Raw genomic sequence first — 12,456 nt, forward strand, 5'->3', positions numbered from 1 at the left:
CCTCCTTCAAGGAACCTTACCTGAAAACGTTGCATGCTATGGGGGTTTCACTGGTCAAGCCTTCACATATTCTTGCTCACTCAGGCTCCTCCGCTTAACGCCCATCCTTTTTCATCTCCCTCATGTGAATGGACATCTTACTCTCAACCCGACTGACACTTTCCGTAGGAGGGGACTGCTGCCTTTTTCGAACCATACCCTGCCCACCCCCTACCTGGAGGATCCTCTCCTTGCACTCTGCCACTGCAGGGTCGTCCTCATAGAACCATCTTTCTCAGCCTACCCTGTAATCCCTTTTCCCCTCCTCACAGTCCCCTCTGGACACTCACCATACTCCCATCCTTTCCACCCTCCTCAATCCCAGGTTACAGTTCTCATCTCACCTCTTTGTCCTTGGCCTCAATGAGCTTGGTGCTGGGCAGTTCGTCGGCATACTGCCAGTGGATGGTGGCAGGTTGCCCCTCCCTGGGCGGAAGGGCCTCTGTGATGATCACCTTTCCCTGAGTGGGAATCATGCCACACTCCCGGGCAACAGACACCGCCGTCAGCATGTTATCTCCTGCAAGAGAGGAGAGAAGTATTATGGGATGCTGAATAATTCTGATCAAGCTTTACAGTGAGAGAATTAGGATGCAATAAAAAGGTACAAGTTACACGAGTCTACTGTATGCCTAATCCACACTCCCCTTTCTTCCACACTAAAGGGGTGTCTTTCCGGGAAGGTTGACGGGACTAGAGTTTGATATGATACAGGATATGTTATAACATGCTTAATACCCAGAGCTTTCTGAGCCCGGACGGGGATCGAACCTGTGTTGCTCCATGTGCAAAAAGTGTAAACATAAAAAAAAAAGATGAGGGCGACACCCCCTACATGGGCATCTCTTGCACAAGCATTCTGCGCCTAACCGTAGTCTTTCAGCGTGGACAGGCATGGAGGGAGGGGCATATGGAGGAAAGCTAGCCATGGACTAAAAGGTATATTATAGATTAGTCACTTTGGCAAGAAACTTGTACTTACGCCTAAGTCACATCCTCTTTCCTCCTTACTAATGTGAGATTGTAAAACACCCTTATCTATAGGGGCGGATGCAACCAATAACACTGCAAAATGTTTGCGCACAAGCCTGTCCCACCTGTTAATCAGATATTGAGGAAGTGTCCATGAAAACAATGTCTGTCGAAGACAGGCAGGGCGGCCCAACTCTACTGTCATACAGGTTTTCTCTTGAGCAGAAAAGCCACAAATGCTGCCTTTTTTTGCACAAAATGGACATGCAAGAATTTAGATGCAGGAAGTTGCCTTACAGAATTTTATAAAAATGCAAGCCCAGCAGCAAGCATTAATCGGTTTTGAAGCCTTGAGGCATGGTGTGGAGGCCCTTATAAATCAAGAAGTTGTCGGAGGACTTGAATCGCATTGTGCACTCCAGGTAAAATGTGAGGATCCTTGGCCTATCCAAGTCGTGTAGTGTGTGCTTTGCCTCAAAAGACTAGTTTGGGAGGATGAAAGAGTGAAGATGGCGCAGAGGAAAAACAATGATCTTGGAGGGAGGGACGGGGGAGAGGGGGAAAGAAAGGGTGGGTCCAGAGAGTCAACTTCTCCCTATGAAATGTTGTATTGGGCTCACTCCAGTACAGAGCTTGAAGACCTCCCATGCAGCAGGCGGAGGTCAGTCTCCTGGAAAGCATGAGTCATGTGTCCATTGAAGTAATGGGGAACTGTTAGGGCAGAATCCCATTTATTTCTTTTTGCCTCCTCCCCTTATTGGGGAGGTTTCCAAAATGTTTTGGTGGTTCTATCGATTTCTACTGATGTCCATCTGCTACTACATCCCCATTTTACACCTTTAGAGAATATGGTCATGGGTCACCCATAAGCCTCCCAGGTCTAGGAGTGCTTAAACACTGGTTGCAGGTGGCAGGCTGGGGGCAGCTAATATTTAGTTTCGACTTCACAACTAGGGCTAGCCGATTTACCACATTAGTAGCCCAATGTAATGTTGTCTTTGTGGTATTAATGCTTTATTTAAATCATATTCTCTATTTTAGCGGCTTCGCTTGTTCAGGGAAACCAGTGGGCAGGCCTAAAAAGGCAGTGCTGCCAACAGTCTGTGAGCCCAGAATGGCAGCCACCATAGTGGTTTGAACTGGTTAAACACAGATCCTGGCTCAGGGCAGGCCACTACACTTACTGTGTGGGCGGGCCCAGGTGATTGGTGTTACTTTGAGTGAACCGGATTGGATGGCCGCCAAAACCTTTGTTTAAATCCTCTAACAGGACTGGTCGTGAGCAAAGGCACATATAGGGGAAATTGTTCCCAAGCTCTGTGCTGCTGGATTTTTAGAGGGAAAGCAGGCTAGCTAACCTGATAGAGGATTTCTCGCTATTTCCCTCTGCTGCTACATTTTAGGCTCTCTGCTGGCCAAACTGTCAAATTGCAGTGGTCAGGGCATATCTCCAGTTTGGGGTTTTGGCTGATGGGTGTCCTAACCAAATATTTGTTTTGCTACGGTCGTCCTCATCTGCTGGGGTTAGGCCTTCTATCCCGGGACTGTTATCCAGGCCGTTTTACCACCACACACCACATTTTACTGTCAGGGTTGCAGCATTGATTTTGTAACTTGCAGCTGCTTGGAAGGTTGGTGGGCTCTTAACACCCCACCAAATCCGCTTGTCTGAGCAATCTTAGTCGCCACCACTGTTGTCTTAATGAAGAGGCAGCTTTTGCTGGTGTACGCTCCATGCTTATTTGCTGCGCCATTGATGTTTACCAAGTGCGGGTTCCTCAGTTCTCCTGGAACCATCTGCACTGCGATCCCACGTGGCATATTATTCAAGATACGCACCCTCAAGGGTCCCCATGGTCTTCGGATTCTGCAGATTCCATTCAAGCACATTTCCACATTGGCACCTAAATCTGGGTTGGCTACTCTGTCCCTAGAGCTGCTTGGTCTTGAAGATCCAATGGATCTCTCATCTTGGTTTCTGCTGTGTCCCTGGTGTCGGCTGCATTCTTTTAACTACCAGCGGGGAGGAATTGGGGCTTTCCAGGCTTTTCAGCATACCCACAGTTCATCTTACGGACTTTGACCGGCTGTTTCCAAGGTATTTAACCTGGACTGTGGCATTCTTTCTGGGATCTTCCTAGCATCTGTTCTTCACCAAGCCCTAGCTTTTCAGATACTTTCCCTGATTAGGCATTTTTAAATATGTAAGTTCAACTCTTGCATAAGCTAGTCAGTGCTTTACTGTGGTGCTACATTTGAAGAGAAAAAAGAGGCTGCTCGCATTGCTTAGTTAAAGGGGCAGCCACCCACAAGACGGAGGTTAACCTGGAACACAAGAGGAGAACAAGGATAGCTGTACACATGAGAAGAATTGATCACTTGGTTACATTTAAAGGAAAATTTTGCAAGAAAATGTGTTCACACGTGCAAAAACAGTTTGTTTTACTGCACACAAGTTGCTCAAGACAGTAGATGGACATATATACTTGTGTGTTAACAAAAACAATAAAAAAGAATTTGAAAGAAAAATTTGTAAAACAGTCTTGAACTCAATATAACGAACCAAAGCATTTACACATGTGGGGCTGCCAAGGAGACAGTGATTAATTGCTTTTCTTGTTTGTAGAGTCAAGGACGGTACCATTGGTCCATGCGGCTCCCCTGGCTTGGCGGTCAGCGGAGGAGGCGCCAGACATCGTGGACATCTGCTGCAACACACGGAGACCATTGTTCCTGGTTTTACGATTCCTTCTCTTGAGGCTTCACAGGGCTCAGTTGATAAGGGCAAGGTCACTTCTCCCCTTGGTCTCCTCTCGACTTGTGCCCTGTTTTTCCTCCTTTTGAACTGCCGTGCTGAGTTAGCTCTCACGTCGTGCGGTCTGCTTTGCTCATAGTGTGCCGTCGTGCTCTACCTTTTATCCCTGTGGGGAAGGGAAAGGGCCGTTCGGTGTGTCTGTGATTCTGGTCAATTGCCTGACGGGACAGGTCAGGTAAACGGCTCTGGTGTTAGTCCGTTGTCGTTCGTGTTTTATGAAGTGTTTGTGTCAGAAAGGGGGGGGGGGGGCAGTCTCTTGGAATATCCTACATGGTAGGATGGGGATAAGGTGTTTAAAGAAGGGGGATACTGCGTCTCACCAGTCAAAGTACCACTCCCCACTGCTGTATTATTTGTCCAGCGCTCTGAAGCCCATGGGCGGGTGGCAGCTTATAAAAATTAAACTAAACAATATGGAATGTTCAGGGAGTGCACGTGGCAAGCAACTGATGTGACTATGCCCCGAGTCACCCAGGAGATTATATTTTCCTGAGTTGGGTTGCTTAAAGCATGCACAGATTCCCTTGTCATAATAACAGTGATTGTTTTTGATGTATGGTCATCTTTATTTATGATATTTAACCAGCAGTTTCTGAGCTGACACGTGTTTCGACCAACGCAGTCTTTCTCAAGGCTCTAACAATACCAATAAATGCATCGAACATAGTGTGGTGCATTCTCATACAAAGTCCTGCTGTCAGGGTACCCCACTGAGCAAAGATATCCTCAAGAACTTCCTGGCACACTTCACACTCGTGTGAGACCGTGCTCTGTCTACTCTGTTCTCCGCAGAGTTCCGGTTCCCCAGCAACCAGAACCATAGTTGCAGCACCTTCCCAACCCGTGTATCCAGGACTGCTCCGATGAACTGGAGCTGTGCTGGTGTGACGTGGGACTTCTTGAAATTTAGGTAGAAGCCAAAACGTGAAGCATAGAGCAGGTTTCCTTGAGCTGCGTCAATACATACCTCCAGGAACCTCCCTTGGTTCAGCCAGTCTTCCAGGTATGGGAATTCGTGAACACCGGATCTCCTAAGACACGCCGCCACCAGTGCCATCAGATTGGTGAAAATCCTGGGCACAGAGGTTAAGAAAAAGGGATTACCTTGAATTGATGAGTGCCCCAGATGACGAATCTCGGGTATCACCTGTGCCACCGATGAATTGGCACAAGAAAATATTCCTGAAGGTCCAGCAACACCAACCAGTTGCAGAAGTTGCAGAGCCTGGAGAATTTCTTTCAACGTCACCATCCTGAATGCGTCTTTCCTCAGGAACTTTGTTTGCCGAGGTCAAGGATGGGACGTATTCCTCCTCCTTTCTTGGGTACCAGAAACTAAAGAGTACCACCTTGATCCTCTCTGCTCGGATGGCACCTTGTCCATGGCACCCTTCAGTAACAGGGCTCTAAGTTCCTCCTGGGGCTCCAGTTCTGGTTGTTGTTGAGGGTTGGGTGGTCTGTCGGGAGGTTCACTTAAAAATGGCAGACAGTACCCCCATTCGATGAGCTGCAAGGCCCAGGCATCAGAGGTCATCTGCTACTCCACCAGAACAAGTGCTCGGAAATGTTCCCTCAAACTGTAGAAACGTGGAGAGAACGTGAAGTGGCTTAGTGGGTGCCGGCGCCCCTTCAGTCTGTTGGCCCCTAGAGGCCCCTCTAACCAGTCTGGGACACAAGAAAGACCTGTGTCCCTTGCCCGGCGAGCAGGAGCTGTGCCGTCTTTCCAAACAGAATTTACTGCCTGTAGCCTCTTTCCCTAGAGGAGAAGCCAAAAGATTGCTTTGTAGGCTGCCGCAATTTCTCCAATGATTCATCGACCATATGGCCGAACAGGTGCGCCCGTCGAAAACTATGTCCAGATGTTTTGCTTGGACATTTGGCGAGTTTCCTAAACCGTGACTGGCCAGGGCATCAGTCTTCTTGGATTCCCTCGCTGTAGGCAGGTTATAGCTAGACGCGGCAGGCCTAGAACTTACTGTAGCGGCTAGCACCACTAGGCCTTATGACATGGGGTGAGAAGACATAAAAGGTCAATCACCCCCTTTCCCCCATCGGGCTTGTATTTTGTTGCTGTATCCACAGCTGGCGTGGAGCAGGGCCTCAGTCACAATGTTGTAATGGGACCCAATATGGCTGCATTAAAAGGCAATAGCCTTTCTGTTTGCGGTCTGTTATCCAAGATGTCTGCTAGAACATAGGCAGACAGGGGTTTTGCTGGTGTGCCTAGACAAGGCCTCTACCACCCTCTCCTCAGTCTTTCTGTACTGTGCATATTAGGGTGACCATAAGGGCCAGCCTGTTGCAGATCTATATCGGGTGACGTGTTCAACCCACTTGTGTCATCTAGCCCTTAGGCTAGAGCAAGCAAAGCCGCTTAGAGAGAAAAAAAAAAATGTTCTGTCACCCCGCCTATAGGCTCAAAGCAAAAAGTCACTGTCCTCTTCATCGTAAATCAACCTCATTCAGTTGTAAAATGTCGATCGGGATTCAGGGATAAAGGAATGTTCGACTCGGTTTCCTGGTCGTCATCGAGCATGAGGGCATAGGACCAAACGGTCAACTTGGCTCCAGAAACTCCAGGTGAAACTGGTGCCGTATTGACCTGCAGCGTTCAGACCGGAGTCGTACCTGCTGCAGCTGTTTTAAACATCTGGAGCATTTGCCCACTTTTACGGCAAGCCCCGGGCCGGGCAGACCTTCCCACTATCATCCAATGAATTCGAGACGTACCTGCATTCATTGATGGTGCCTTTTTTTTTTTTAAATGGGAGGACGAGGAGGATGAATGGCTTCTTCAACTTCTTATTTTACCTGCCCTCCTTTTCAGGCATGGGGACTTCCTTCTCTTGTCCCAAAAACCTGCTATTGAACGAGCCAGGAACTTCGACATAGGCCAACCGAGCACCAATTTAGCCAATCATTCCCCAAGGGATTTTGGAATCATTTGCTGCCACTAGCTGCATTCTTCGATATTGTGATCTTTTCCTAGACACCACACGGAGATGCCAAGCAGTTTGGTGATCCCCATCGTAGAGTTGCAGCCCTAGTAACGCTTGAATTCTGAAGGCTTTGGGGCCAACATACCGACAAAAGTCTATCAAAATTGACGAATTGCCAAATTGACATTTTCTCTTACGAGAAACGTTCGGAATAAGCAGGCAGAAAAAAAACCGATGGTATGGGGCGTAGTGGCATAATATATATGGCCAACGTCACATCGGAGCCAACTAGTGGCGCAGTTGAGTCAAGAGGACGTGACAGATGGAGCCATACCACACCCCCCCGTCGAAAATTGATGCTGTAATGGGTTCATCTTTCTGATGAGGAATCTGCGGGAGAATGCAATCCACTGAAGTGTAAGCACACTACCAAACACAGGGCTAGGGTACTGTCAAAGATTGCATGTATCGTCTACAAAGCAGTCACGAGTAGCACACCAATTCCCCTGGCTGTTAAGCTCCACACATCTGGTGGCACACGCTCCTCGCGCTCTAAAATCGACCAACAGCATTTAATCACAACTCGTCCGCAAAGAGGACCTGCAAACAATGCTTCTCTGGTCAGGCTCCCACCCCCTGGAACTCTATCCTGGTATCATCTCGGAATACCCCCACAATTCTCCAATATTGGCAAATCCCTCAAAATGTAGCCTTTTCCAACAACACTTGATCAAGGACTAATTCCAATGGACACCTACAGACACACACCGCAACTCACAGTAATGTACTGCTGTTAAAAGATGCCAGCCTATACATTGGCTACCCACACCGCTGTACAAGCTCTCAAGCTAGGTTTGTGCTTTAAACAATAAAATGAAATAGTAAGGTTCAACAACCCTTGGGTCTGTCAATACTGGCCTACATTTCTTTGTTAAATCCTTGGAACTGTAAACCTGGTCCCCTAGTTGGTCGCTTGTCAAGAAAGTCTTAAATCATTTTGTGACTAGTTTAGTTGCTGCAAACCAACCCTAGGCTTCCGATACCCATGTCATAACCCTGCTATATATGAGACATTCAGTTGAGCACAAGGGGTTGCTTGCATAAAATCTACCCCTGGAGGATTGTCGAGCCCGGCAGCATACCATAAATCAGCAGTCAAGTCTGCCATGCTCAACTCCTTGGGAGGGTCAGATAGTACTCCTCGAAAAGGTTAAAAACCTAAAAAGGTATCTGATCCCTTTGTCAAAAAAAGAAAGGAGTTGATTAAATTAAAAAAATAAAAGAAATCAGACATTTAATACAGAGTATATCTCGAAGTCAACTCCATCCTTGGTGCCGATTGGTCCTTTAAAGTGGATGCTGATGAGTTTGCGGGATGACTAGGGAACAGCGGCTGTTGATACTGCTCAGACGACCTTTGAGGAAGGTGCTGAACACGGGTCCTATGCCACGCCAGAACAATGTTTTTCGGTGTCCATGATGGCTGTTGTGGGTTCTGATTTTTTCCTCGGTTCCATAGTCGAAACTGTTCTGACAGCCGGATGGAAAATATTTATCTTTAATCTGAAATGTTTCCATTGTTCTGCAGGAGCAGACTTAGATGGGAAGTATACCTGCTGGCTCTTGGACGAGGAACCAGTCTATGAGGACTACCCATGGTGCCTTTTCATAGAAGATAAAAGATGAGATTTGCTTCTCGAGTGCAATGTTTTACTCATTTCTTTGCCCTTTTCGTAGGGCTTTCTGGGGATCTTTCAATCATAAGCAGATTTTCTCTTTGTGGTGGTACTCGAGATTTAGAAACCAGGCGCCAATTTGGAAGACATTTCAGGGTCATCGACTGATACGCTCCACAATCAGAACTCCGTTTTTTATGCCAATGCATGAACGAAACGCAGTAGAGATAAGTGATATTTTTCTTAAGTCTTCAAATAATTTAAAACCTGAAGGCTTTATGAGCGACATTATTTTGTTCTCATTCACATTTTATTAAACACAGTGATCTACACAGGTACACTGACCATGTGACATACTGTTGAGTGATAGAATAAAACAAATTCCTATCCATTTACAAATCCATTTCAAATTGAATGACCATCTTTTCGCTGAACAAACCAAAGTATAAAACCAAGGTTACACCTCAACAAATAACTCGAAAAACTGCACATTGAGGTTTATGCTGCACCCCTGGATAACCATGCTGGCTAATAAGGTGAACAAACAGTCCCCATTCCTCCAAATATTTTGGTAGGTCACCCTGGAGAGCCTTCTATTTTTACACATTGCAGTAACAAACCATAATTTTCACCACTACTCCATTATATCCGGTGGGTTTGCCATTTCCCAATTACGGGCGAACGGACACCAAGAAATGACTAGTCAGTTTGGAATTCTCCGCCATCAATTTATATTGACGCCCCAGATCTTCATCACTCAATAGAACCACCATTGGGTCTAGTGGTAAGTCCACCCCATTGATTAGCTTTATTTCAGCAAGCACCTATTTCCAATACTGTTGCATAAGAAACATGGAAAGGTGATCCCGGAGTCTGAGCTCACCTCTAACATAGAAGGAATCCTTGGCTTAATCTTAGGAAGCCACTTTGGGGCGAGATACTATCTATATGGGATACATTACTCACCGTAATCGTATTTCTGATGCTTGTATCTGCTTAGATTCACATGCTGTGCATAGGCCGACATCTAGTGGAAGCTGCGGAGTATTACAGTTTGTTTTTCGAAACTCGAAAATGGGCGTCGACACAGGCGTGCCAGTAATACTATCCCTAGTGTGACATCCACCGTACCCAAGATCCCTCACGCGTCTGGGATCCTCAGATTGTATTTTTTCTGACATGAGGAAGCATGAGGAGTAGCGCGAGTACAGATAATCCAAGCAGATAGACAGAAAGGTAAGACTACAAGCAATCATGCGCCTTCTCTCGGAGGGGAGGAAGGGTGGGTCGCATGTGAATCTAAGCAGATACAAGCATCAGAAATACGATTACGGTGAGTAATGTATCCCTTCTGAGGCTTGTGGAATCTGCTTAGATCACATGCTGTGCATAGATTAGCGAGCAGTACCAGAAGAAGGAGGTGGGATGTGAGAAGGGTCATGAGCAAACAGGTGTCTTAGAACCGCTTGTCCCACTTGTGTATCTGTCTTGGAATGAGTGTCAATGCAGTAATGCTGAGTAAAAGTGTGAATAGAGCTCCAAGTAGCTGCTTTGCAAATGGTGTCGAGGGGAACATTTGCAATGAAAGCCAGAGTGGCCCCAATGCCTCTAGTAGAATGGGCCCTTGGCGTAAAAGGCAGAGTTTTTTCAGAAAGAGAGTAACACAGCTGTATACAGTTGATAATCCACTTCGAGATCGCGCCTTTAGAGACGCGATCCCCCTCTCTGCCTGTAGCTACGGAGACAAACAGTTGATCTGTTTTCCTTAGCGGTCTGGTTTTATTTACATAGTAGAGGACCGCCCTACGCACATCAAGGGTGTGTAGTTTCACCTCAGCTGAGCTTTGCGGGTTCTGGAAGAAAGCCGGAAGCTCGATGGACTGGTTTACATGGAATTTAGATATAAATTTAGGTGAGAACCTAGGGTGTGTGCGTAAAACCAGTTTGTCTTTGTGGATAGTAACGAAAGGATCCTGCACTGACAGAGCCTGAATTTCACTGACCCTTCTTATAGAGGTAATGGCTACTAAGAAGGCCGTTTTATAAGTCAGGTGTTTGAGACTACTTTTATGCATGGGTTCGAAAGGGGGGCCCATGAGCTTAGCTAGCACCACATTGAGGTCCCATCCTGGCGGTGGGTTCGAAATAGGAGGGTGAAGTCTCTTTACTCCTTCCATGAAGGCTTTAACTACTGGTACTTTCCACCACGATACTTTGTTATGGGATGTGGTGTAAGCCGAGAGGGCTGCCAGGTGTACTTTCAGAGAGTTAAAAACCAAACCTGCGTCCAGCAGGTGGAGCATGTATGTTACAACGTTGGAAGGAGTGCAATCAACTGGGTTGATTTGTTTATTTTGGCACCAAATAACGAATCTCTTCCACTTGTCAAAGTAACAGTGCCTTGTGTTTGGTTTCCTGGATTCTTTTAGGATGTCCATACACCTTTGTGGTAAATTGAGATGGCCAAACTCTATGACCTCAGGAGCCATGCTGCCAGGTTCATTGAGTTGGGTTCCTGGTGCACTGTTTGACCTTGTTGCTGGGACAGTAGGTTGTACCAGGCTGGGAGTTTGATGGGCTCGCACACCGCCATCCTGCGTAGGTGTGGAAACCATGGTTGTCTCGCCCACATGGGAGCAACTAGGATGAGCGTCATCGATTCCTTGTTCATCTTGTACACCACCTTCCTGATGAGGAGTTGGTGGAAAAGCGTACGCAAACATCCCTGACCAGTTCATCCACAGGGCGTTCCCTTGGGAGTCTGGCTGGGGGAACCTGGATGCAAATCCTGGGCATTGTTCGTTTTCGCTTGTGGCGAATAGGTCTATAGTGGGGAAACCCCACTGAGAGAAGAGATCTTCTACGATATCTCTGTGAAGGACCCATTCGTGTTCTTCTGGGAGGGAGTCTCTGCTTAGGGCATCCGCTAGGGAATTGAGCTCCCCTGGAACATGTGATGACAGGAAGATGTTCCGTCTGAGTGCCCATATCCAGATTTTCTGGGCAAGCTTGGACAGATTTGGCGAACGAGTCCCTCCTTGTTTGTTCAGATAGAACATGGCTGTCGTGCTGTCCGTCCGGATCTGCACCGACAAGTTTAGCAGAAGGGGCTCGAACGCCCGAAGCGCTCGGAATACTGCCAGAAGCTCTAGCAGGTTGATGTGGTTCTTGGCTACTGAGTGAGACCAGAGACCCTGAGCTGTGTGGTGGAGATGGTGAGCTCCCCACCCAGTCAGGCATGCATCTGTAGTCACCACTGCCTGTACTTCGGGATCGTAAAAGGGTTTTCCCCTTGCAAGATTCTCTCTTGTCCACCAGTGTAAGCTCTGTACGAGTGTTGGCGAAACGACCACTAGATCGTCCCACTGACCACTTGCCTGAGACCACTGTTTCGCCAACCATTCCTGCATGGGACGCATGCGCAGACGCGCGTGGGGGACCAGGTAAATGCATGACGCCATCATGCCCAGTAACCGCATTGCTTTGCGTACCGTTATTTGTTGACCTGGCTGATAATGTGGAATTTGCAGTAGTATATTCCGAGTTCTCTCTTCCGAAGGGAAGGTCAACCCTTTTTGAGTATCTAGGATTGCTCCTAGGAACTGTTTTGAGGTGTTTGGCACTAGACTTGACTTCTTCTCATTGATAGAGAAGCCTAATTCGTGGAGGAGGTCGATAGTCCTCTGAATGTTTGACTTGCAAATTCCTGGGGTTTCCCCCGTTATGAGCCAGTCGTCCAGATAAGGGTACACTGGGATTGCCTCCCTGCGTAGGTGTGCAGCCGCCACCGCCAGTACCTTGGTGAATACCCTTGGTGCTGAAGCTATCCCGAAGGGCAGTACCTTGAATTGGTAGTGGCGACTGTCCACTTTGAAGCGCAAGTATTTTGTGTGCGCTGGGAGCATGGAAATATGAAAATAAGCATCTTTCATATCCAAGGTTGCCATGTAATCCCCCCTTCTTAGGAGGGGGATTACCTCTTGTAGCGTGGTCATAAGGAATTTTTGGGGCTTGA

The 12,456-nt window shown here is 47.3% G+C and overlaps 1 protein-coding gene across 3 annotated transcripts in view; it reads right to left on the reverse strand.

The window, feature by feature from the left end:
- LOC138567068 (polyamine-transporting ATPase 13A3-like) overlaps window positions 1-12,456 on the reverse strand; it is a 656,189-nt gene that overhangs the window by 159,366 nt on the left and 484,367 nt on the right. For all 3 annotated transcript variants that reach the window (XM_069644931.1, XM_069644921.1, XM_069644914.1), the window contains one exon: window positions 384-559. In XM_069644931.1, the coding sequence (XP_069501032.1) occupies window positions 384-559 (176 nt within the window). The remainder of the gene's footprint in view (window positions 1-383; window positions 560-12,456) is intronic.

This window comes from Ambystoma mexicanum, chromosome 1p (genome assembly GCF_040938575.1).
Source record: "Ambystoma mexicanum isolate Mex_15411 chromosome 1p, UKY_AmexF1_1, whole genome shotgun sequence".
Lineage (NCBI taxonomy): Eukaryota > Metazoa > Chordata > Amphibia > Caudata > Ambystomatidae > Ambystoma > Ambystoma mexicanum.